The 27,530-nt window shown below is 42.1% G+C and overlaps 1 protein-coding gene across 5 annotated transcripts; it reads right to left on the minus strand.

Annotated features, from left to right (window-relative positions):
* Window positions 1–20,123: 20,123 nt before the first annotated feature.
* Window positions 20,124–27,067, minus strand: DMRT2 (doublesex and mab-3 related transcription factor 2). 5 transcript variants are annotated; one of them, XM_027549388.1, is made up of 5 exons: window positions 26,660–27,067; window positions 25,301–25,860; window positions 23,531–23,633; window positions 21,835–21,915; window positions 20,124–21,446 (listed from the first exon to the last, which is right to left on the minus strand). In XM_027549388.1, the coding sequence occupies exons 2-4, from the start codon at window positions 25,814–25,816 to the stop codon at window positions 21,860–21,862; spliced, it is 675 nt and encodes a 224-aa protein (XP_027405189.1). In that variant the 5' UTR covers window positions 25,817–25,860; window positions 26,660–27,067; the 3' UTR covers window positions 20,124–21,446; window positions 21,835–21,859. The 5 variants fall into 5 exon arrangements, with proteins under 5 accessions (XP_027405189.1, XP_027405186.1, XP_027405185.1 ...); XM_027549385.1 differs by lacking the exon at window positions 21,835–21,915; XM_027549386.1 differs by lacking the exon at window positions 26,660–27,067 and having other exon boundaries at window positions 20,956–21,446; window positions 25,301–26,371.
* Window positions 27,068–27,530: the final 463 nt, after the last annotated feature.

The raw sequence follows: 27,530 nt of genomic DNA on the forward strand, positions 1-27,530 counted from the left end.
GTATTAAATTTTATATGTCATGTCCTTTTCATCTCTTTTAAACTGAAACAGTTCTCAGTCCTTCAGGACAGGTCAGCTATTATATAGAATACTATTTTATAAAATATTCCTCAGTTTGGGTTTGGTTCATGTTTCCTTATGATCAGATTTGGTTATATACCATGATGCTGCACCCTTGAAGTATCAAATCTAGAGCCATACAAGCCCATTTTTGATGAAAATGATTTTTATTGCTAACTTAAGGTGTTGTCCAATTTTTCCACTGTATATTTATTATTTTCCTTCCTTGCACTAAAGGAAAAAAAAAACCTCTGGACAGACATTTCAAGACCATGCAAACATTCTGCTTCACGTGGGAATTTAGCATCCATTGATGATTCAAGCCTAAAACAATCTCTGCAGTGATGGCTGCAAAATAGTGATTTTCCCAACTACACCACTCCCTCCGGGTTTATCATGTGTACAAAAGGAAGAATCTTTTTTTCTATCTCAATTTATATATTTGTTAGTACAGACTCATGGATTCTCACTTTATTCAATGGATTACAACTAATTACTGTTCTTGTTTCTTTTGATGCTCAAATTTTTCCAGATTTGACCATCAGGAGCCCCTTTAGCTGGTTCTTGTACCCTTTTGACAGGTCCCTATCATTTTTTATGAGAACTTCTTTTACTTTCTGGCATAACAACACATTCCAAGATCATCTTGTACCTTCATGGTATCCTGAAACTGGTAATTTCTCAACGGAGCTCTAGTTCATTTTTCTTTTCCCCAAATTTATAGCATATTGAGATGGAATTGTTTTGTTTTGCTTTTGATGACTGACTGGGTTTCATCTTTATATCTCTTTCATATTATCAATAGAGATTTTTTAAGGAATACAATAACAGTGTGTGGGAAAGACATGAGCTTTGGAAAGAGATCTGAGTCTGAACACTAGCTCTATTACTTGCTAAGGCTCTGATGCTAGGAAAGATTGAAGGCAAAAGGAGAAGAGGGCGGCAGATGACCAGATGGTTAGATAGCATCACCAACTGAATGGATGTGAGTTTGAGCAAACTCCAGGAGTTAGTGAAGGAAAGAAAAGCCTGGTGTGCTTGAGTCCATGGGGTCGCAGAGTCGGACGTGACTTAGTGACTGAACAACAACAAAAGAGAATCTGTGAAATTTTCCCTTTTACTCCTTTTCCCCCATTTCCTGGTTCCTCTCCTCAAGGCAATCAGCATTCACAACATTCCAAGAAAACAAGAAATTATTTAACTTCTTTAAGCCTTTGTTTCTTCTACCTTAAAATGTGAGAATAATTCCACCTCACATGGTTATTATGAGGCTTAAAGAGACATAACAGCTTTAAAGTTGCAAACTAAGATCCTGACACACAGTAAATACCCAATAAATTTACTTTTAATCACTATATTATACAATTTTAATGAGATTTTTTTTTCCTCTCACAATCCCTTCAACTGCTTCCTACGAAGCCCTAAAGAGCCATAGATTTAACTGCCCCTGGTACTATTCATTATCTCCAAAGAGTCTGCCCATAATCTCCAATTCTTACTTTATCCTCTCAGCATTCTTTGACATAGGACAGATGCTTAATGATGTGATGTGGGAAGGAAGGAAGAAAAATCATGTGATTACCTAAGAACATGCAAACAAAGCATTCAATAAAGATCAGTGATCCAAGAGAACTATTTCCCTGAGTTTAAATAAACTATATGCCACAAACCTATATTAAATATCACATATAATAGAGAAACATTTCACTTATTCCACTAATAATGAATACCAAACAAGAATGCCCCATATCACTTCTTCATTTAACAAGAGAAACTGACAAATGCTATAAGGCAAAAAAGAAAAAAAAAAGACTTAAAAAGTATAAGGATTAGACAAAGAAGATAAAACTTACTGTGCTAAGGTAATAGCATTATCCACAGAGAAAACTCAAGAGTTTCAATAAAGTATTAATATTAGAACTTCTAGAGTTTAGCAAGAGTGTTATAAGATAAATCTACAAAAGCAGTAATATCCCTCTATGCTAGCAATGATGAACTAGAAAGAAGATGCCATTTACAATAACAAAAGTTACAACGTATCTAGGAACTAACAATAGATGACCTTTATAAAATAAACACTAAAAATATTCTATTAAAGTACATAAAGGAAAATCTGAATAAATAGAGAAATACTGGAATGATGTCAATGCTTCTCAAATTAATCTATATACTCAAGGCAATCTCATCAAATTTCCAAGGGGATTTTTTAAAGAATTCCATAAACTCATTCTAAAATGCATATGGGAAAGTGAAATTCCACAAACAGCTTAGGCGATTTTGAAACAGACAGTCAAGGAGGAGACACTCACCCCACCAGATACTGAGACATATTACAAAGCTGTGCAGACAGCATGGCACTGAACCAGGAATAGGCAAACAGACCAATGGAAAAGAACAGAGTTTTTAGAAGCAGCACCACACATACACGGGAACTAATGTGAGATAAAGCTGGTACCACAAAACAAGAAGAAAAGGATGAATCATTTATAGTAATAAATTCTGATGGGAAAGTAGGTCACCAAGATGAGGCAAAATAAGGCTGGACCTTATACGAGACTAGTGAAAAAGGGTGTACTTCAGATGGATTAAAGGCACAAATGTGAGACGTGACTTTATGAAGAAAATACAGATGAGATATGAGGGAACAAAAAATGTAAAGAAAATGTACAATAGTACATTTTTTATATAGGGTTAGCGGAAGACTTCTGGAATAAGACACTAAAAACATAAATGCTAACATTAAAAAACTGATGATTTGATTTTGTCAAAATAAAGTTCCTCGGGAACAACAAAAATAAAAACAATAAAATGTGTTTCTTGAAGAATAAAAAAGATGAAAGAGAAATAGGTGGTGTAACCTAATGATTCCCCTATGCTCCTGGCCCCTGGAATCCTATTTTGTCATCATTGCTGGCTAGTTTGTTACAAATTAGAAAAACAGGAATTTTGCAAGTTAGAAAAACAGGAATTTCACAAGGCTGACTTCTTGTACAAATAGCAATGCTAGAATTTTTCAGGTAGAGAGGACAAAGCTACCTTGATGATGTCCCCCAACTGAGACGAGACTGATCATGGGAGGTGATGAGCCACTGCCCACCTGCAAAGGAAAAAAAAGGATTATCAGTTTCCACTGTCATATGGAAATGGATCATCAACAATCAACTTCCCAGGGGAGTTTGGGGGAGAATTGGTACCTTTGGCTGAGTCCTTTTGCTGTTCACTAGAAATTCACAACATTGTTTGTTAATCAGCTATACCTCAATACAAAACAAAAAGTTTAAAAAAAATAATAAAGAACACCATAGACAAATTAAGAGATGAGAATTTAGGGGGAAATACTTTTAACACAAAACCAGCAAGAACTTTGCACCAAATAATATCCAAACAACTTCTGAAAACCCATAAGGAAAAAGTGGGAATTCCAATTTTAAAATGAGCAAAGTATTACAAAGGTAATTCTCAGAAACAGAAGCCCGAGTAACTAAAAAGAATATTAAGAGATGCTCAGATTCTTTAGTAAACAAAGAAATTTAAGTGAAAATAAGACTATTACCACTGAAGAAAATTAAAAATAGCTAATTCTAGAGAAGGCAGGATATAGCAAAATAGAAACTTTGGGATACCTTTGGGGAAACTGTAAACTGGTACAGTCTTTCTAGAAAACCATGTATCCTCTATGATTCCAAAATCTCCTTCTGGTTCTATTAAGCCAGAGAAATTCTTGCACAGCTTCATGGGGGATCTATATGAGGTCATTGGTGGTGGTAGGGTTTGTGGTACTGGGACTTGCAAATAGCCTCCGTGTCCATCAGTAGGGGAATAATAAAATTCAGTAGATGCAATGGTGGTTGCCAGGGGCTGAAGGGAAAGGAGAATGTGGAGTTCGTGTTTAACAGTTAACTTTTGGTTTGGTAAAATGAACAAGTTCTGCAGAAAGACAGTAGTGATGGTTGTAGAATCATGTGAATGTACCTAATGCCAAAGAACTGTACACTTGAAAATAATTAAATGGTAAATTTTATGTGATGTATATTTTACCAGAATTTTTAAAATATTTTTTAAATACAATGGATGCTCACTATGCAATACCTTGCAGTAGTTAAAAATACTGAGCTAACTAGCTACAGCCATATGATATTAAATACAAGATTGAATCACAATTAAAAACATAAATATGTTCCAAACAACACTCTATATTTTAGTAACACACACACATCTTTAAAGACTCATTATCAACATATTAGCTGGAAATATATTGGAGAGGGAACTTGAAGCGGAGGTTGGGGAATTAGGGGAAAAAAATGATAAAATAAGAGGGAATTACATGGACCAATAATGAATGACAGTAAAGTATTATGAACTGAAAAGTTTGCACCTTAAAAAGAAATTACATCATACACATGAAAACCCTTTGAAATGATATTAAGTCTTACAGTTTATAGTTCATTATTTCCTTCATTGACGAGGAACAAAATGAACCAAAATAGATTTGACTTCTAATTTTTTGTATCTTCAGTGAATTCTTAAAAATGGTGATCCACACATTGAATAAGCATCACACATTGGAAGTTCACCTATATTTTATGAGCTTGTAAATGTCTCCAGTGATCTCTCATTACCACAAATTTCTTTTTTTCTCTTTTTTATATTCTATTCCATACTGAGCCAGATTAAGAGGTAGGTCAGGAAGGAGTTGCCTGGGGTGCTAGTATTTAAGAGGTGCTAAAAATATCACTAGAATTATAGCAAGATGGAAAAAATTATTTTTCCTAGCACTCATGTTACCGAGAGCACTTTGCAAGGTTAGAAAAGAACTGAGTTATAAATTGTGTGAGGTGGGACTGTGTGTGGCCCCTCTCCCAGGGAAACACACGAAAAATAATAAGAATTATTTAAACTCAGTGAAACAAGATCATAATGCGAAGTCTGCACAACTCCAGCAGATGTCATTTACATATGACCTGCAAGGCTGTCCATGGTGACCTTGTTTAAACTGCCACCATAAGAGGCTTGCTCAATCATTTAGGTGAACAAATAACCCTACTCAATCAGAATGCAAGGCTTTTGTTTTAAAAAGATAAGTATGTTTGGGGCTGGAGTTGAATTATTTGGGAAAAGAGAGAAGCAGAGCACCACTCATGCTTCTCCCATGCAGCCTGAATAACAATTGGACACATATTTACAGAGCATCAAGGTACCAAGTATGAGACTGCCTGGGAAGCCACCTGCTCCTATCTAGCTCTGCTCCCCAACAAAGAAGGACAGATTCAACAGAAGCTCCTCTAGTTTGGAACACTGAAGCCCCATGTGCCAGACCTTCAGAGTCTAACTACCCTTCATCTGGCCATCCTTCCTTACATGGCAGGAAGAGGTAGGAGTAGTGGATGGCAGCTGGCCAACAGTGGTCAAGGGGTTCTCTGTGGATTGCATTCGCTTACTGAGCAAAACGCGCATAGCCATGCAGAAAACCAGGCCAAGAATCCCGGCCTGAGCCTACAAAAAGGGTGTTTTTGAGAAGAGGGATAGGCATCTTTATTTGATCCTAACTCGGGGAAAAATAGATGTGAGTCATTACTAATTCCTAAAGGCATTTGGGGACCATCAAGAGAACAGTTTGTTCACTAGTTTTGTTTGTTTGTGCATATTCTGTAGGATGTTTGGTAACCACAATCATTTAACCTTTCTTCTCAGTTTAACGCATCATAATCCTAGGTGTAAAGCAGACATCTAAAAAAGTATTTCCTAACAGCCTAAGAATGATTAGGGTTTCAACTGCACTGTCATACATCAGTTAGCAGTTTTCCTTCAAATATCCCATTTTTTTGTTCAGTACACATATTAGGCTGCTTAGTAATTTGTCTTATGTAATAAGAAGTTCACAATATTTTGTTCATTGACTCTTCAGAAAGACATAAAAGCTGAAACACAAAGCAAAAAAATGATCTCTTCTGGTTAAAGTTTAGCATCCCTGAGTTTCATTTACCATCTGGACAAACTTTCACTGAACGCCAGGCACCATAACAGGCATTGAATACACCTCTGGGGGCCCTGCCCTGGTGGCACTTAGAGTCTGACAGTAGCATGGTTTAGCAGGAGCACCATGCTAAGGCTGAAATATGTGCCTTTTCCAGCCTATTATGCCCATCCTTTCCTGGGAAAAGCCACTGCCTCAAAATCAGGAAGTCTCTCAAAATGAGTAAATCGAACCAAATCGTTTCAAAGGTCCTTTCCAGCTTTTGAATTTAAAAAGTTGAATGAAGCCTTTCTTATATGTAATGAATTCTAATTTTAAAAAATACACTCTACACTAGAGCATAAGAAAATCATTTTACGCACACTACTGTTACTCATTAGCTCAGGAGGTAAAGAATCCACCTGCACTGTCAGAGCCACAGGAATGGCAGGATTGATCCCCGGGTCAGGAAGATCCACTGGAGGAGGAAATGGCTATCCATTCCAGCTTTCTTGCCTGGAAAATCCCATGGACAGAGTCTGATAGGTTTCAGTCCAAAAGGGTCACAAAGACGTGGACAGGACTGAGAGACCGAACACAGACGCACGCACTGTCATTCATCCTAAAAGTTCTCTGAGGCAAACACAGATAGGCCCAATTTTTGGGAGCAGAAACTAAATAACTTCCTCTGACTAGCAAGGGCTAGGTGGAACACAACCCAGGTCTTCCGGGACAGAACGCAAGACCTTGCACTCAGTGCCTTTTTAAACTGCCTCTGAGGTTTGTCCCTAGTTTTCAACAGTATCGTTTCCAGGCTCCGCTTGTGACCTACCAGCTGTCAAATGTCGGTGTTTCAGCTCTGTACAAGCCAACCACTTACTTTCTGTGAAATAAGCAGCCAGCCTCCAGAAGTGCATCCCTTTGTACCAAGCTCCAGCGAACCGCTGCTGCTGCCAAGTTGCTTCAGTTGTATCCGACTCTGTGCGACCCCATAGACAGCAGCCCACCAGGCTCCCCCGTCCCTGGGATTCTCCAGGCAAGAACACTGGAGTGGGTTGCCATTGGCTTCTCCAATGTATGAAAGTGAAAAGTGAAAGTGAAGTCGCTCAGTCGTGTCCAACTCTTAGGGACCCCATGGACTGCAGCGTACCAGGCTCCTCTGTCCATGGGATTTTCCAGGCAAGAGTACTGGAGTGGGGTGCCATTGCCTTCTCCCCAGCTAACTAGAGGAGCTATAATTTCAGGGATGTGCCCTGGTGACTGACAGCAGCGTGGCACATGCTCCTTGAGGCTCTCTCCACTGAGGGTTGAGAGGCGTTCGCATATTTTACGTGCTCTGCTTGAAATATACATGCTGAAGCACCAGTATGATACATCTGTTCCCTTGACTTTTTAACCAAAGAGTGCTAGTTTATTGCTGAGCTTAAGGATAAAAGAAGCAAGAAATGAAAGTTGGGTTGATTTTTTTTCAAGTTTCCTCCTCACTAAGTACAATCAGATGTTGGACTCTCAGACCCTGTTGCTGGGTGGATGTTCATTTCACTTTGCCTTGCAATTTATCAGCTTGTTTCTTGAGGTAACACTTTTCATCACAAAAGAAAACCCAGGACTCTATACAAATATTTTCAATTAAATGGATCGAACAGCCCTAATGTTGTGCCTGAAAAAAAAATCAAATCAAACAAAAACAATACCAAAACTGACTTATGAGGTTTTGTGGAAAAATAACTGTCCTTTCATCTCTGGAGACACAGTTTATCTTTGCCCTGGAGTACTCGCTGGAATTCTGGGCAAAGGGCACCTATTCAGAAGTAATCTATCCAAGACCTAAGGAGCTCCAACACGAACCAGAGATCAAACATGTTTTATGTTCTTTCTGGTCCAGGATTAAAACTGCAGACCTATTATATTTTAATGCACAAATAAAGAATCAAGCAGGGAAGTCTGCTGCCTCAGCAAACACCTTCATCCCAAAGAAAAAATTATTTGTGATATCAAAGCCAGTGAGTGTCTCCACTGAGTATTTCAAAGGTGGGGAGGTAGGATGAGCCTTTGCAAAGGAAGTTAGGGAAATGAATGTGTTAGTGGTTTGATATGTCTTTTTATGGGGAAAAGAAAATGCCAAAGTGATCATGTTCACCCCTGGCTCTAAGAAATGTGTGTTCCTTTAGGGTGTGTGGTGCAAGAAATTTCTCTACATCTTTATCCTATGGCCAAGAGGATCTTTTCCCCTGGGCCAGAGATTATTATGTGGTCTGCAGGTACATCATCCAGAGTTCCTCCAGATTTCTATACCTGGATTTCAGCATAGGAACATACCAAGTGTACAGGATTTTTTCAGGAAATGAAGAGATGCCTGAGCACCTAAAGAGACCTGGGACTAGCAAACTGTGGTTGGTACCAAATGGGGTCTACTTGACTCAGGAGTCTCTCTTCTGGTCTCTGGTAGCAATGCCTAGGCCCTATCTCTTCATCTTCCTGGCTAGGGTTGATTGGTCCAAGGTTGGTACTTTACCCAAGCCTGACCAATCAGAGTTCTTTCCCAGGACTTTTAAATGGAACAAAGGTAGGAATTCAGTATTCTCAGGGGTGAAAGCTATGAAATATGACGCTTGGGAGGGACTTGGTCTGCAATGAGAGTGAATGAAGGAAGAATACCGCAAGAAGAAGCAATGATAGATGTTAGACATGGGAGAATCCGGTACAGAGATAAATGTCCCAGTTCCAGTTGTTCCTGAAGGGAAGTCTGAACATTTCCTTGCTTCTTTTGAGATTTTATTTATAAATCCTTCTTCAATTATGTAAGAAACCCCTGTATTTCAAATATTCTCCATTTCTGTTTAAACTAAATGCTTAAGGGTTAGATTTCTGTCACTTGCAACACAAAGTATTCTAACACAACACCCAGTATACAATCCTGTCAGCAGGAGCTGGTGAGTGGATATTCTTCTCCCAGGCACATAATCAGTTTATGGAGTGCAGCGGTATTTCTGCAAACCCAAAATCTAGTCTACATCAAAAAACTTACTTTTTTTGATGCCCTAAATCTGCAGGATACACTATCAAAATTATTCAAGATACATTGAATTTTGAGAACAAGCATAAATGAATCATGAATATGCCTTTCAAATACCCCTGCCCCTACCTTCATTTCAGTGTCCTAGTTTATTCTGTATTATTTAGGGTTTAGGTCTCCTGCGAATAAAAGACCTAATGATTACAATAACAGTCTGGAAAGAGGAACATTCCTATCCTGTCCTGATTTGGCAACATCTAATAGCTCGCATTCTCATCCTCAGTAGGCTTCACCTTGAGTATAAGCCATTTTCAGTCATTACTTCATTATCAGAAAATTAGATACTGAAAAAAATTGAATTATTCTTTGCTCATAAGTATCCATGTTTTTATAGCAATGAATTATGAAAAAATTGCATCCTTTACTTTCTCAGAAAGAGTGTTGGATTCTGGTTAAGTGTTTCAAAATAGTATAGTCTAGGAAAATACAACTTGTTTAAAAATCAGCACTATGTCTAGCAGTGATCTGGGAACCTATTGGTTATGAACATCCACATTCTAAAAATCTTTCTTGATCACAAAGGTAGGCTGTAAGCTAAAAGGCTTTCCCACAAATAAAAAAGACAGGTTAGAACATAGAATATAGCTGCCAGGAAAATCCATTTTTGCAAAACTATGAACATCGATATAATAATTATCCAAAGTTAGCGTATACTTATTGAGTGCACACAATACAAGACCTAATTTAAATCTGTGTGACATCCCGGTGACATATATGTAAGTAATTCCACTTTATGGACAAGAACAGAAAGGCATAGAATATTCGTTATCTTGCACAAAATTATACAAAAAGTATGTACATCCAATAAGAGGTTTATGAAGCGTGTTCCCTTAGTTCCCCTAGCTGGATGGAAAAGCATGCCAATCCACGTTTCCTCAGTATCTATCTGATCCATGAGACCATAACTAATCACCACTGCCTGGTAGCAGGTGCACCAAAAGGCAAGCAGAGCTCTGGAGTTAGATTTACAAACTCCAACCCCATGAGTTTTCAGTGGGAAAGCTACAAGAGTTGTGAGTGATGAGGAACTGATTCATGAGATTATGGAAGTTGAAATTCTTCCCATCTGAAAGCTGGAGACCCAGGACAGCCAATGGCATAATTCAGTATGAGTCCAAATGCCTGAAAACCAGGAGAGCCAAGTGTAAACCTCAGTCCAAAGGCAGAAGATGAGATAAGATGTCTAAGTTCATGCAGTGAGGCTGGAAAAAGGGACTCATTCTTCCTTCCTCTGTCTTTCATTCTATTTGGGCCCTCGATGGACTGGACAATGCCCATCCCCAGTGGGGAGGGCAGTCTACTTTACAGAGTCCTCCAACTCAAATGCTGATCTCATTGGGAAGCACCCTCTCAAACACACCAAAAATTATGTTTAATCTTGGGCACATTGTGCCCCACCAAGATCACATGGTAAGATTAACCCTTTGTCAAACTGGCATCCACATGCATCTCTTTAAACCATACTTGATCTTTAAATAAAACAGTAATAAGGTCATAATTCTGCCTAACATGATATAACTATCTTGTGTAGGCTGAAATCACAGTAACCTCCACCTCAGAAGAAACAGGGGGTAAAGTCCTTAAGTCATGTTTACTCTTCATCATATCCCATAACTTATAGACTATGATGTAAAATAATAATAAATAATAAAATACTAAATAATAATATTTAAACATTGTGATATAAAATTAATACATTTTATGCTACGTGATAAGGGAATAAAAGAGGAAAGAAAAAAAGATACACACACACATACACACACATACTCACATACACACACATATTCAATGCAAAATAGGGAAGAAACATTCATGACACTACCTGTGAGCAGGGAGTGCTTTTCAACTTGCCAGAAAAAGGCAGATCCTGGCCGGAGGCAGCCAGCCACCATGGCTGTGGCCACATTACTATGTCATCTACTATTCACAATCCACTGTCATGGACACAGCCTTAGGATCCACTGTGATTCAGTGCTGCAAGGCAGGCCTTGCAGGAATCTAAACCTATAACATAAATGAGAAATACAGTGGTGTTTTCACTGTGAGTGAAGGTGGCTCGAATGATTTTGTCTTCCAAGTCTGATAAGGGAGCACATTCCAGGGGAAAGAGGGAAATGAAACTGGGCAACACATGCCATGGTTTAAAAGAAGAAGTGGGATGCTGACCAAGTTGGCTGACAGGTTTGGTTCTTACGAACAAGACGTCACTTAGCGGTGTCATTCTGAGAGAGCCTACAGACTGGGCTGTCATGAAGCTGTGATGCCCTCACCACACCTGCAGGCAACTTTGACCCACACTTCCTAACGACCCATCTTCCCAGCCACCCTCACCTCCGCCAATACAACACAATGTGCCTTTCCCTCAAGATTCAACAGAGTCATTTGTTTTACGGGAAGTATGTGTGTGCGCACTTAGTCGCTCAGTCGTGTCCAGCTCTTTGTGACCCCTGAACTGTAGCCCACCAGGCTCATCTGTCCATGAGGATTCTCCAGACAAGAATACTGGAGTGGGTAGCCATGCCCTCCTCCAGAGGATCTTCCCAACCCAGGGATCGAACTCAGGTCTCCCATGTTGCAGGAGGATTCTTTACCGTCTGAGCCACCAGAGAAGTACTTCACATTTAATCAAAATCTAATCACTTTACGCCACTTTGCATCCTTTGTCCCCACTTTCCTGAAACTGTTACCTCTAAGAAGAAGAGAGAAAGCTGGGTGCAGTGCCAAAGGGTATGGATTTTAGAGCCTGAGAGAACCAAAAACCTTGAACAGATTCTTTACTTAAGCTCACTCTCCTCATTTGTGTCTGTATCTCTTGTTATGACTTTTAAATGAAAGGCTTGTTATAACTTTTAAATTAAAGGTACCATGTCACAAGTAGTAGGTATTAGCTAACTCACTGGCCAGTGTGCTCACACACGTCTGTGCACACACCTATACTCATCCACAGCTTGGTGACAAGGAAAGCTCACCAGAATCAAAATTAAGGGATCTGCAACCTTGAACAGTTCACACTCCTGTAAGCCAGTGTCCTCCTCTACACAGTGAAAGTTTGCACAGTCCTCTCTCTCTGTATACAAAGGGAATGGATGGGGAGATTGGTTCTGAGAACCCCAACAGATACCAAAATTTGTGAAGCTCAAATCCTGTAGATATAATGGTGCAGTACAATGAATACAGTCACCCCTCAGTACTGAGGGTTCTGCATTCACTAATTCAACTGAATGGCAGCTCATTGGTTGAAACTGTGAATGTGAAATCCACGGATATAGAGAGTGGACTATACTGTGTGTTAGTCGCTCAGTGGTGTCCAACTCTTTGCAACCCCAGGGACTATAGCCAGCTAGGCTCCTCTGTCCATGGAATTCTCCAGGCAAGAATACTGCAGTGGGTAGCCATGCCCTTCTCCAGGGGATCTTCCTGACCCAGGGATTGAACCTGGGTCTCCTGCATTGCAGGCGGACTCTTTACCATCTGAGAAGGTCATCTCTGAGAATCTAGTTCAAGACACAGAGTCTACATTAAGTCAACATTAAAGCAGCTCAACATGAATTGGCATGGAATGTGTCCCAGGATACAGTACTAAAGGCAAAGTGCAGAACTCTGCACATGTCATCTCCCATTCATGCATCTGTGTTCACAGATTATCTCTGGAAAGATATGTAATGAATGAGCAATAGCAGTTGATTCTGAAGAGGGGATTCAGGAGCTTACTTTACACTGTACATCCTTTGTAGTCTTGCACCATGTACATTCTTCACCTATTTTTTTAATAGTTTAAAATCTAGAAAAGAAGTCCATATTATGAGTGGGTACAAAATGGCTCACTTTTATTATAGCATTTATTATATTTTATTACAGCATTTATTTTATTATACACATGCTATAATAAAATGTTTATTATGTTATAAAATTAAATGACATAGTCTACAGTTCTGTAGAATCTTGAGGCTAAATTTTTCCATCTTAATAATTAGTCTTTAAAACCATGTAATTCTTGTAGCTGTTTGAAGTTACAGACTCCTGGTGAAGAGAAATACCTTCTAGGGAATATCACGGGTCAAAGGTAGGGAGAGCAACTTGATTTGGATCAAGCCCTTTATACACATTAAACTACTTAATCCTCTGAACAATTCTGATGTTATTGTCTCCACTGCGCAGAAGGGAAAAAGGAAGTTCAGAAAAGTGAGATGACTGGCCAAGGATGAGCTAGATTTTAAATTGCTTTAACCTAACTCCAAGCCTGTATGCATTCTAGTTTGCCATGCTGCCTCCTGGAAGCAATCTAAGGGAACAGGTTCATATTAAGAATATGGTCATTTAAGTGAGTGGAGAAAGGAAGAGAAATGCCATATAAAAAGTAGACTAGAGCTGACTTAGTGACTATGAGCCATGTCTGTTTCCTGTTGGAGGCTTTTCAGCATCAGGGTAAGCTTCTTAAACACATCCTCTGGTTCATGCTTCAGATGTCCCCCTGGACAACTTAGTTTTATTCCACATAAAGTGGGTTTTAAAGAGTCTCTTTCCAGAGGATTAACACTACAGATGGAGCCCAGGATGAATAGACCAGCCAGAGCCACCACAGCTCAGGGGTTCTGTTGAATCTTCTTGTCACGTGACAAGCATGTGGTCCACCAGGATTCAAATTCTGCCTTTCAACAGCCAAGTCTTTCAGGCCCATTTCATCAACCCTTGTTTTACAGATGGAAACAAAATCTGAGAAGTAAAAGGACAGAAAGAGGAAGCATGAATTGGAACTCACATCTCCCACCTCTCTGTCCTCATACACCAAGATATGGGCATGAAAAGGAGCTTCGTTTCATTTCTGTGAGGTTGCATAAGATGCAGGTTAAGAGTACACTCTCTGAAATTCCAGTGACCTGGGATTCTTCCCGACACAGTCACGTCCCCAGTGTGTGATCCTGGGCAGGCTACTTCACTTCTCTAAGCCTGTGTTCTTACATGTAAAGTGAGGATAACAATTATATCTACTTCACAAGTTAAACTTTGTGTGAATTAAATGAAATAATGCATGAAAAGTTTCAGACAAAAAAATGAAGAACATAAGTTAGCTCTTTATCATTGTCATCTGACTTAGAGTTGGATTTTTGTAAAGAACAAAACAAAACAAAGAGCCCACTAAGCATATGTATGCTTCTCTCCAGTAGGCTCTGAGCCCTTAGGGTGCAGGGACCATGTCTTATTCGTATTTTTAACTAATTTGTAAGGGGATATAGTATATTAATATTCCAAGAGCCCCCTATAGCCAGTGAGAGGTTTCCTAATGGAGAACACCATGGCTTATACCACAGGACTCCCCATGGAGACCAAATCCAAGTACCTTACCTGTAAGGCTTGGATGAAAGAAGACAACAGGAATTAGCTGAACTCATCGGATCCTACTCTTGGTACGGAGGAAGGAGTTACAGTATGATGGAACAATAGCAGAGAAAGAAGCCAAAAGATGCACGTAGAGACAATAGTAAAGAAGGGAAGGAAAATTAGAGAAAAGAGAGTGGGAACAGAGGAAAAGCAGGCACACCCAGCAGATGCTTCATCAGAATGGAGGAACCCTCCCCACTTTACCAAAAGGGATTACATTCAGCTGTTTGTAACCATGAGCCAGTGACAACGCATGCACATGGTATCTCCCATAAAAAATGAACAGAGGAAAGCAATTGAGGGCTGCTATAGCAGATCCTCTAAAGAATCAGGCATCTAGACTTTTTTGATTTCTCTGCTTCAGCCTCCTTTGAACATGGCTGCCAACCTAAATGTCATCACGTGCTACAGGATTCTTCCAAATTCCAGGAATAAAGAATGCAAAACAGAAAAACTCCAAATGTGCTGCTCCTTGTGGTTCCAGTCTCTGTTAGATACCCTCAAGTCTACCCATGGCTGTCCACCTGTGTCACAAGAGTCACGTGCATGCGTGCTAAGCCTCTCAGTCACGTCCAACTCTTCTGACCCATGGACTGTAGCCCGCCAGGCTCCTCTTTCCATGGGATTCTCCAGGCAAGAATACTGGAGTGGGTTGCCACACCTAGATGCAAATCAGGCTGGAAATGCAGACTTTTAGCTGGGCTTGTCACCAGTCCAAATAAATCGAGGGCTCTGTCACTAAAGGAGAGGAGAGTAGACATTGAAGAGGCAACTAGCACTTTCAGTTACTTTCCCTAGGTCACGCAGTAATTGCCAAGGGAACAACAAGGAAGCAAGGTTGCCAGACCTGGACTGAACCACCTTTTAGTGTTCTGACCATGTCCCAGTCTTTGGGAGACCTGCTAAGTGCCAAGATTTCCATCCTTCTTATGTCCTTCTCTTTAAAATAAAATCTTACTTAAAAAAAAAAAAAAAAGTAGTCTTCTGGGTTCTTTTTTCTACTTAAAAGAACCTAAATAATATAGGCCCACTTATCAGCATGTATCTGGCATACAAAAAGTTCTCAGTCGATGTTCATTAAACTGAATTCCATGAACAACCACATACTCTAAACATGTTCAGATATAACAAGGTAGAAAACAACATAACTAAGGATGGTAGAGTATGATAAAAGCTTGATACAACCATTAAAATAAATATAAGTGGGTGCCACAAACCAAAGTGTACAAACTGCAGAATCCAGCCATATCAAAAACTAACAGCCCTAGGGCTTATTAAGAAATAAGCCTAAGCTTACAGACCTAGAATAGGAAGAAAAAAGTTAATCCAAAAATAAATAAAATCAGGATGGCCAGTAGAATTTTAGTCCCAATTGAAAATCCAGCCTCAAAATGAAGTGATGTCTTTATGATTCTACAGGGAATTGCAGACTCTCCTTTTCTTACTTCATCCTGACCTTCAGCCATTTCTTTGCTCTTTAGCACTGCTGAGACTTTCCAGAAGACATTCCAGAAAGTTTCTTAATACAAGTTAATGCAAGTCTTTCAGTCTACAATCAGAATTAAACTTTTAAATGAAGATGATGTGATAACACACTCACTTAAAGTCACATTAAAAGGTACATGACTGACACTGGAGCCTCTCTGGGCAAAGCAGAGCTAACTTGGTGAGGAATGGAGATGGTTCACTCGCTAGGAGACAAGAAAACCATGTGGGACGGGTGTACACTTGAGAAAACAGAGTTCTTGACGCTGGAAAGTGAAATCAGGAAGTGGGGACTAGGGGAAGAGATAGCTACACACCCATGTTCACAGCAGCATTGAAGCAACCCAAGTGTTCATCAACAGATCAAAGGATAAAGAAAATGTGGCATACACATGCAACGGAATACTACTTACTGTCTTACAAAGGAAGGAAATTCTGACATATGCTACAACATGCATAAAACTTGAAGACAATATTCTAAGTGAAATAAACCAGTCACAAAGGGACAAATACATTATGTCTCCACTTATATGAGGTACCTAGAATAGTCAAATTCACTGGTGGCTCAGTGTTTAAGACTCTGCCTGCCAATGCAGGAGACACTGGTGTAATTCCTGGTCTGGGAAGATCCCACATGCTGAAGGGCAACTAAACAAGTGTGCCACAACTACTGAGCCTGTGCTCTAGAGTCCAGCAACTACTGAGCCCACACATCACAACTGAAGCCCGAGCACTAGAAAGCCCGTGCTCCGCAACAGAAGTCACCACAATGAGAGGCCCACACACCCCAACTAAACAGGAGCCCCTGCTCACCACAACTAGCCCCACGCAAAAGCAAGGAAGACTCAGCACAGCCATAAATAAATAAATAAAAGGAGAACGGTGTTTGTCAAGGGCTGTGGGGAGCAAGGAGTTATTATTGTTTAGTGGGTAAAAGGGTTTCAGTTTTGCGAGAAGAGGAGTTCTGGAGAGGGATGGCGGTTATGGTTGTACATAATGTGAATATTCTTAAATACCACTGACTGTGTACTTAAAAATGGTTAAGACAGTGATTTTTACGCTATGTGTATTTTATCACAATTGCAAATACATATTACTTTTTAACCAAATTGAAAGAATATCTAGGCATTAAAAAAAAGGGAAAACAGAAGCAACTTGTTTGCTTCATGACTTTGCCTAGGTCTTCTACTTCTGCCACCAAGGGGTCAAAAAGAAAGGGAACTTTCATAACTGACATGGCAAAATTGAGGGAACAGTACAGAGATCTCCCATGTCCCCCCTTCCCCAACACATGTATAACCTCCCCCTTATCAATATCCCCACTAGCGTGGAACGTTTAACTAATGAATCTTCACTGTCACATCATAATCACCCAAAGTCCATAGTTTACATTAATATTCACTCTTGATGTCAGATATTCTATGGGTTTGGAGGGAAATTTTTTTAATAATTCATAGTTACAGAAAAACCTAAATGAACTTTTTGGCTAACCCAATATTAAATTATTCATAATGACTCTATTGCATTAGAACCTAACATGCACAGAAGAGTGTGTTAAATGTGTATTAAAATAATAGAAATGTAAACATTTGCTATTCAAAGTGTGGTCTAAAGACAGCAACACAGGCAGGCCCTGGGAGGAATGTTAGAAATGCAGAAGCTCAGGCCCATTCCAGACCTACAGAATCAGAATGTGCATTTATCAAGATTCCCAGGTCATGCATTAAAGCTTGAGAACCATTGTTGTAAAGGATTCAGAACTGCTTGATCCATTGAGATGGAAGGAAAATAGGTTATTAAAGTGCATTATTGTACTGTTGAGTCAAATTGAGGGAAAGGTCCATGTTTTGCTATTCCTTAAGTTCTTAAAAATGATTAAAGCCAAATCCATTTATTGTTTTGAACATAAAAAATACTTAAACTGAAATTTTTATTCAATTTGTTGAAGACAGTATTCTCTGAAGACTGTATATAGCCAAATACTAGCTTTTACAGAAGAGAAAAGATTAAAAGAAGCAAAGTGCCAAGCACAAAGCTCTCACTGAGTGGCTGATGGTAGATATGAAATTCCAAGAACTCATCATTACAGCAGAATTAATGCATGGTAGAGTAATATATTCACCAAGGAAAGTACTGACCCTCATAAATGTTCAAAACAGTGAAATTTTGGACACTGGTAATGTGAGGAAAACTACTAATATTCACAGCCAACTGGATTCACTTAATGAGATTAAAATGATATACAGAGAGGTCAGCAAATATATGCTCAAATGTCCAATGAACACAAAAGTATAAAAAATTTGACAAATATATATATATATATATATATATATATATATATATATATTCCCAATCCTAAAATGTGGTAAGAAAAAGACAAAAATCCACGTGTGGATTAAGAAAGCCATCTCAATGGGATTTTTTATGTGGTTTTTCTAATGTGATTTCCCCCATTACCTCTGCAGCAGTTAGTTTCAATGCTAAGTTTACACTCAATGTGTGTGTGCATCAGTCTTAATCATGTCCTATTCTTTGCAACCCTTTGGACTGTAGTTGGCCAGGCTCCTTTGTTCATGGGATTTTTCAAGCAAAATTACTGGAGTGGGTTGCCATTGCTTCCTCCAGGGGATCTTCCCCACCCAGCAATCGATTCTACATCTCCTGTGTCTCCTGCATTGCAGGCAGATTCTTTACCTGCTGAGCCATCGGGGAAGCCCTTATACTTAATATGAAGAATAAATTCCTAATAGGAGGAAAACAATTAGTAACTGTAAAGATAAAACAAAGATGACTGGGGTTGGGGGCAGAGGGGCAACTGCAGTGCAAGATTCTGTCTCTGACACCAGGACTTCATGACTAGAAAACACTCTGCACTTAATGAGAATCTTCAACAGTTATTGGGATCTCCACCTGCTTTCATTTTCTTTTTTTCTGGCGTACTTCCATTCACTCTGGCTTTTGCAACAGTAAAAATAAGAAAATCTGACTCAACTAAACCAAGTGTTATTTTACAAGTACAAACTGAAAATCAATCTACAGTCTGGCTTGTTTTTGCAACTGCTGTTGATTTTAAGCAACAATCCAGAGAACCCCTTGAGCCTTATATGAGCTCATCAGTAGCAAGAAAATCATTCTTAAATAATTTTTAATGTTTTTCAGAGTGAAAAATTCTTCAAACTACTGAATGTCTTGGCACATTCCATATGCCCACCTAGCGTTCCTGTTACCCAATGAGAGCAGAGTTGAAAGTAAAAACCTCACTCCATGGCAAAATAAAAGGTGGATTTGGCTCTTGATTATTTGAAATGACCATAACATCCTAGTACTTGATTCCAGGTCCACGGGTGAAGTCTTCAGGGATGAATTTCATACTTTCGTAAATGCCTTACTGACATTTTATCAATCTTATAGAACAACAGATAACATTTTGTTGAACATAACAAGGGGATAACAACTTAAAAACAGGGAGGAAGTTGTAAGAAACAAGAAGCCACCCTTATGCTGTGATAAACATCTGCAGGCTTCGGTAACTATCTGCTGAAGCAGTTTGAAGACAAAATGTTTTTATCTCAGAAGAGAGCTACACTGAAAGCTACACCTTTGACACTGGCAAAAATGTGGGACACGTGAAGCTGAGACTCCCAGATCAGCTGCGAGTTGTGACGAGGTCTGCTGCTAAATGCCTGCTGTCACCAGATCCCAGGAAAGAACAAAGTAACGCAGAGCTGAGTTGGGGTTCACCATGTGCAGGGAAACCTGCTCTGTGGCTCCCAGCAACCTAAAAAATCACAGAATGAATGTTCAACCTAGAAAGGAAGCCTGAGGCCCATCAGTGAAGGAAACTGGGACCCATGCCAAGAACCTATGTCATATAAATGATATTAAACTTCATTTCCCTTCAAATTAATTCACTTTGTCCAATCACATGAAATGAAGATTCTATAAACTAAATCTTCCTTATGTTCTCCTTAGCTATGTTTGCCTCAGTCTTAAATACCTACACTTAGATGACCTCCAAAATGCACAACAAAGGCATTATAAGTGTTCCCCTATGGCTCCCAGAAACCATTAAGAGCACCTGAAAATACACAGCATCACAGAAAAATAAAGAACACGTTTCATGGACACTTGCTTTTTTACCTAGACAGAGAAACTATTTACTTAAGCAAATTCTGGGTCTTTTAGAAAACAGTGTCAATTTTATTGCTTTTTGAAATGGTATGTAAAGCCTGAAAATTTGCACATAAGCAATTTCCATCTTTAAATATATTTATGTGGTAAGGTAAAGTACATGCATAAGATTATACAGAATTTTTTTAATCATCATCATTTACATTAGAAATTTCTTTATACAACTTTTATCTTTAAAAAAATTAGTGACTAGTAAGAATCCTCTGAGACGGCAGCAAATCCAACTTTCCATTTAAGCAGCCTTTCACTGAGAGACATGAGTGATGGCAGATGAAGGCCTCTTAAGAATAGACTCAACAGAAAATGACAGGGGTTCATTCACTGAGAGTTTTGTTCCGACTTGTTTGGCTACGAAAAGGTCTTTTGCACATCTATCTATTGTAAATGTGTATTTCTGGTTCTCCTTGACTAAACACTCCCTGGGTTTCTTAGGGGCCTCTTCAAAGGCCTCTTTGACAGATGATGTTTTCAACTCGGGACCTGATTTGTCATTATGAGTTTGTTGGAATAATGAGTGGAATGGATTATGTTTAAGTGGCAGAGGGTGCCTGGTGCTTTCTTTGCTGATCTTGGTTAAGACGTGCCCTTGAGCTGCCAGGGTGTCCGTGTCAACAACGGGCGAGAAATTCCGTCGGGGTGGGGAGAACGCAGACCTCTCCGGGAGGGCCTGGTGACCCTGAAGGTCACTTCTTAAGATGTGGCCCTCAGGAGTGTGAGGCAGCACCAGAGAGCCTTCCAATTTCGGTGGCATCATGTCATGATCTGCTCCAAGTCCATCCTGCAGTCGTACTCCCTTCAAGTCCCAGCTGGTCCCAGGCTTCAGGGCCTGAACTGACGTGGTAGTGTTCAGCAGGCACTGCTGGTAGAGGACGGTGTCACTAATGGGGCCACACTTGGGCCAAACTAAAAGTCTCGAGGAGAGGGGATACTGTCTGTAAGTCGTGGCCACGCTGACATTAGAAGAAATCAGTTCCATATTCCCAGAGCCTGAATACTGCATGGTGAGATCAAGGCAGGTGGGCAAAAAATTGCAGAAGTCTTTGCTTGGTGGTTCCACTGGGGTGGGGCTGTAGGCGCTTTTGTAGGAGCTGTACTCAGAACCATGCACCATGCGGTTGGGCAGGAATAAGGCAGCAGCTTGGGAAGCTTCCAACATCTCCCTCTCTTTATATTCTCTCTCCAGCATAATGTTCTCCAACTCTTTATCAGCAAAGGCCCGCCTTTTCCTCATCCGGTCACTTACAGGGGGAGGTAGAGGTAAACTCCCTCCCACATAAGTCTCTGGTGGAATGGGGCGGTAGCCTAAAATAAGTAAGCATTGCACATGACAGAGATTAACATCTAATAAGAAAAAATCTGGAAATCCAGAAAGCAACAGAAACAATACATATCAGCACAACAGTTATGTACAGTTCCATATTACTAATATTTTTATACAGAAAGCAAAAGTATGGGTTCAATTTAAAATGAATCCCTTCCCAGGGAAGAATATCCATACTGTAACTTTTTGTTGTTGTTGTTGTTATGATAGGTTTGTTTATTTTGACAGGCATACTTGACTGGCTGAAATTTTAATATTCTCCCCAGGCGCCTATATATTAAGAAGACAAGGCTGCTCAGCTTGCTTCAATCAATTCTTTATTACTATCCATGTCACCTTTTTCCATTATTTAAAAAAAGATATCTATACCTAGAGCTGATGTCACTTTTATTTTCTAAAGTTGGCTCATTATGTACACATTGTTACAGTTGCAGAATAATCCAAGGAGAACTAGGGAAAAAGAGAAAGTTAAAAAAGATTAGTGAGGAGAAAAAGAGGAAAGACTTAAGGAAACAGAAAAGCATAGAAAATTGAAAAGAGCTGTTAACTAAAGAGACTCTGCAGTGAACAATTTAACCGGGCCCCTACCCCCACCTCTGACTACCAGTACAAACAAAGGCCAGAGTACCCCCTGCTATACGGAAAATAACTGATCTGAAACATCTTTCACCAGTACTAATCACATTGGCCAGATACCAAAATGGTTGAACAAGCAATCACTAGAACATAGATTAAGTCATTATACATCTTATAAATAGGGATAAAGTAAAAAACAAAGATTAGTATAAATCATAAATAGAATTCCTGGCAGCACAAAATACTTTGAGTATTTCACCAGCCCCAAGCACTCACCACTGTCAAGTCTGTTTGAAGGATTCATTTGTGATGTTTGTGTTTACATAGTGACAAATCCATCATACTCATTTGCAAATAAAATATAATTTGAAAATGAATGTGTACATTTCTATGGTGACCTCTTGCCAGAAAGTTATTTACTTGGATTTTCTATTCCATTTTGTCCTCCCACTTCTCAAGTTGCTTTGGCACAATTTCAATTTATCAGTGTGGTCCCTATGGTTATAAATCTGTTTACCCAGTTTGTAACCAAATTCATTTTGAATGCATGAGAAGCCATTCTAAGGTCAGAAGTATACAGAGCAGGGTGAGACATGAACAAACTTTAAAACCTGTCCAGAAACAACTCAATTCAGAAGCCACATAGGAAAAACAATTCAAATGCCTACTTTAAAAAAAAAAAAAAACAAACCTGCTTTTCAACCTGAGCCTTATGAAATGGCAGCAATTAGAGCAAATATAAACTTTCCCTTTCTTTAAATGGTGAGAAACAGTCAATATATTATTATATCAATAAATAAATTCCATACCCAAACTGAACCATTTTTAAAAATCAGTAGTATTGTAAGAAAAAGTAACATATTCCCAAGCTTTAGAGAAAACAAACACACGGAGAGAGAGACATCACTCTGTTCAAATTCAACCTCCACTTCTCTTGTGTGATTCAAAACTTTTTCCACATTCTACAATCTATAAACTGTCAATATAGCAAAATGAAGCGTGGAATAACTGCAATTTAAGTAGATAATCCAGAGAGAAAAGGAGTACAATTAAAAAGAGAGGTATTAAAGGCTGGACTGCCCAGACTAAAGGCAGTGGGTAGCTGTTAAACTCACTTGACTCATTCTATTTAGTTCCAAATGAAACTAAAGATTTCTTTTCTTTTAATTTATTTCCTTCCAGGACATCTGCTCTGGGATCACTTGGCAATGTATCTGTACATCCCTCACACTAGGGCAAATTTCACATGTACTCCATGTTAACCCATTAACTACTAGGCAGAAAACAAAATTACCAGTGAAAAAAAGGAGGTATGTGAGATTAATTTTCCCAAATCCTGATTTCCTTCCCAAACCCAAACTTTCCAATAAAAAGCAATTCCCCCTCAGATTGCTCCTTCACAGATAAGTAAAAATGCCATGTGCCTGAATAATGAGAATCACTGAGAACACAGTTTAAAAGGCTAAAGGATAATTCTGCGTTGCTTTACCTTCTAAAATGCTTTTGGCCAGCAAACTGGGTGCCCTGACTTGCCTCTGATACACTGCTTTGCGCTCGAAATTATTCTGTTTCCCGGAAAGCCCCTTCTTGTCCTGTAAATACAAGAAACATAATCAATAGAGCCCTAGGGTGGGGGGGGGGGGGAGGTGGTGTAAGAGAAGGGAGAGGCATGAGTAATCTTCCTCGTTCTAAATGTATTTATTTTCCCATCCCATGTAAAGATGATTCTAAACAAATTAATATCAGCACCGCTTAGTTCCAGCACAATGAGCTAGATGCTCTGTCTGAACCCTCCAATTGTGGGGCAAGGGCCCGGGCTTTCCCTGGGGCCACTTTTCGAGAGTCATCCAGACATAGTCCACATTCAGAAGTGGAGGGACAGGCGGGGAGGACGTGAAATCCACAGTGGATGAGATGGTAGGAGCCGGGCCCTAAAACAGAGCTGCGGCGAACCGCTGTAACCTCGGAGCCCAGCCTAGGGCCAAAGACTCCGCCGGGCACCCGACGACGTTGGTCAGAGATGTGGAGCAGGTTTCTCCTCGAAGCAGGGCTGATGGGATCCGGTACAGAGAGTCGACGCGGAAAAGTCGAAAGTTTCCAGGTCTGCCCAAAACTCCAAGCTGTTCACTGGGCACCCGAAGGTGAGCAAAACCAGAGTCGGGCGCACCCTCTGTCACCGCCCGGTAGGTGGAATTCCGGGCCCTTCCCCACCCGCGTCCCCGCCCGCAAGCCGCGGGGAGCGCGAGCGAACGCAGAGACCGCCTTGCAACACGCGGGACACCCGAGGAGGCCGCGCCGCGGCCCAGGCACCTCTGGAGCCCAGCGCGCCGCGCTCTCTAGGGCCTTTGGGAGGCTTCCCATGAGGATCACTGCCCAAGGCCTGCCTGTGGTCCACTCCCCGGCCCCTTCTCGCCAAAAAGTAATATCAAAAATTCTCCATCCACCCCCAAGTGGGAGCTGCCCGCTCTCTTCGGAGCGCGCTTGCACAGGGACACAAGAAACACACAGTCCCAGGCCGAGGTTCAAGAAGACCCTTTCCCTTAAAGAAGATTCAGGCTCTCGTCACAGCCACAGCCCCGCGCTGGCGGCAGAGATCTGTCAACTGGTTCTTAGGTAGTTCTCCTGGAAGTCAGACGTCTCTTCAAAATTCCCACGTCACTTTTGCTCTCATCTGTAAGAAACGGCAACCCACTCCAGTATTCTTGCCGGGAAAACCCCCTGGACAGAGAAGCCTGGTGGACTACAGTCCGTGGGGTCGCAGAGTGGGACACGACTGACAAACACATAAATAGGCAGCAACTTTCCTAAGTGGCCCGTGACTGCGGAAGTGCTGTGAGCTCTACGTGCTGGGTGGTTCTTTTTCTCGATCAGCTGGGTAATACGCCCATGGACTTAGGGAGCTGCAATGGCCTCTGTCCTCCGCTTCCCAACACCACCAAAATAAACGATAAAATACAGAAAATCGAAATAAAATTATGTCCCATAATGTCCCCAAAGGAACTAAACCACTTTCAAGACCTCTCTGCCTGCTTCTTCACACAAAATCTTTTCTGCCAAGTTCCCCAGCGATGGCCATGGCTTCCTGCCTCCCGACACCGCAGGCCAGCGTGGGCAGAGGTGTCCTCACATCCTTCTGAGGCAGGGCCAGGCGCCTGGAAGACCCGGGCCGAAGAGTGTGCGTTACCTGCCTCCCCGACTCCCGACCCCCACCGCGGCCCCAAACACCCGGGAGGGGGTGAGCCGGCTGGCGGGTACGCACCTCCGTGGCCTGCTGCCTCCGGAGCGCCACCTGGGCGGCCATGACGCGCTGCCGCTCCACCACCAGCTGGCAGTTGGCGCACTGGCAGTCACGCCAGCGGCAGAAGCGCTTGTGGCCCTTGAGGCAGGAAACCACGCCGTGGTTGCGGCAGCGCGCGCACTTGGGCGTGCGACTGAGCTTGCGCGGCTCCGCGCCGCCGCCCGCGTTTGCGCCGCGCTCCGGAGGCCCGGCGGGCGCCTGCGAGGCCTGCGGCGCCGTGGACGGCCTTGGGGCCAGGGCTCCCTGCCGCTCCGGCCGCCCCGGCACCCCTGGAGATGCGGCCGCCTCCTCCCCGTCTCCCTCGTCCTCCGCGTCGACGTCGTCCTCGTCCTCCGCGTCGTCGTCGTCCTCGTAGGCAGGCGGCGGGCTGGGCCCGGGCGGCGTTGGCGGCGGTGCCCCGCGGCTGTCCTCCTCCAGCTCCAGGCTCTCCACGTCGATCTCCCAGTCCACGGCGGGACCCGGCTGCCCGTCCGCCATGGCGCACCACGCCTCGCCCGGGCCTATGCTCAGTGGCCTGCACTCTGGAGAGACAGGAAAACACCCAAAGACCCACCGACCGACAGCCGTCAGGCACCGTCCCCAGGCTTGGGGCCCAGAGCGCCTGGTCTGCCTGCCTCCGACCTCTTGAGAAGCCCACTTCTCTACACGTCCTTCACATCCAGACCACACGAGCATTTATTTCTTGTATCTTTAGGCCCCGTCACGGTTCCCCAAGCCAACAAGGTTCCTATCTGTGCATTCTAAGTGCTCTGTGAACACCAACCCTCTCTGGCTTTACACACACACGCTTTGGGGACAAGTCCCTGGGTAAAGATAGCGTGTTCAACTACCACGGCCTTGGTCACTAATCAGGCTTTGCCATATCCAACTAGTATAGCCATGATGAATATAAAAATGTCCATGGAAGAACTGTTTTCTTCCAGATCACAAGGGACCTTTGGACCCTGCGAGGTACCACCCACAATTCCCACACACCTGTCATCCTCCTACACCTGTCGGGCTTGGAGAGATTCTCTTATCCTCCCCAAACTCCCCCCACACCCCAGCACACTCCCCCCACCCCCAGGATACTCCAGATTTAATCAACTAAAAATCAAAGTTGTTTTGCTGCCAATAGAATCCCATGGGGACATTGGGCACAGAGCTGCAGACACCCGTCCAGCATCAGCAGTGTTTCAGCCGCGCAGCACTAAGCCAGGCGGGCTCTGTGTACATCGTTCATGATTTGCACTTAAAGACAAGACATACAAGTAGAATAGGAAAGGTAGGGAAAGATGATTCACGCCCTTTGCCCACCCCAGCAACATCACATCAACTCACCAAGACTCTGAGGCCCCGGCTAAGCAGCCTAGGCAAAAGAAATCCAGCCTTGGGACCTTGCTCTTGGGCTGCTGGCAGGGCTTGCAAACAGAAATCGGGGTCGCCACACCCTGTCACGAAATCTGGGGCTGACAGCTGGAGGCCCGGAGTCCAGTGGATGAGGAGTGGAAGAGAAGGAGCATGGAGAAAGTGAGTCAAATTCTTAGCGACCAGGCTCCGCACATCCCGGACTCTGATCATTCCTCAGCAGCCAGGCGCTTCACCTCGCTGAGTCTGCTTCTGGCTTTCTCTGACCTTAGCTGAACTGGAAGGTTGGGTCGTCTTGACCAGGTTTCGATCTCGAGTTCCCAGAACGCGCGGACAGGCAGGCGCAAGCAGCAGCGAACAGCGCACTGCCCCTGGCTGAAGTCGCCAGCCTCGGCTCCCTTTCCCAGTATTATCCGCTTGGGCCCCCGAGCTCTGTGCCCGCTGATTGGCCGGTTGTCAGGCGGTGTGCACGCTGATTGGCCGGTTGTCAGGCGGTGTGCACGCTGATTGGCCGAGGCGCTTCGGCCCGGCGCTCCCCGCCTCCTCGCAACCGCCGCGCCCCTCCCGCCGCGCTCCGCCAGAATCCTCCCTGGCGGCCTTCGGTGCAGCCGGGAAGTCTGTCCCGAGGTTAAAACCGAAGTGTGACGGCGCCGGCGGGAGCGAAGTCGCCACTTATCTCGTGGGCTAGAAAATAAGTAGACAACAGTCTTACAAATCACATTGTCCTCAAGAGAAAGTAACAGACGACAAGGCAGCTTTCAGAAAAACTTAAGTCATCTGCATCACCAGTGTGTCTGCGACTCAATCATTAACCCAGTGTTAGGAGCGGAAATAAGAGAAGCGC

Source organism: Bos indicus x Bos taurus, chromosome 8 (assembly GCF_003369695.1).
Source record: "Bos indicus x Bos taurus breed Angus x Brahman F1 hybrid chromosome 8, Bos_hybrid_MaternalHap_v2.0, whole genome shotgun sequence".
Lineage (NCBI taxonomy): Eukaryota > Metazoa > Chordata > Mammalia > Artiodactyla > Bovidae > Bos > Bos indicus x Bos taurus.

Bases quoted from the DNA above. Each gene is read 5' to 3' on its own strand.
- DMRT2 (XM_027549384.1), bottom strand. From the start codon at position 26,014: ATGCTCGTGTGGTCTGGATGTGAAGGACGTGTAGAGAAGTGGGCTTCT. The intron at 23,634-25,300 runs GTGCGTACCCGC...TTGTATTTACAG, and splicing joins GGAGGCAGCAGGCCACGGAG to GACAAGAAGGGGCTTTCCGG. The intron at 21,447-23,530 runs GTAAAGCAACGC...TACTTATTTTAG, and splicing joins GGCCAAAAGCATTTTAGAAG to GCTACCGCCCCATTCCACCA.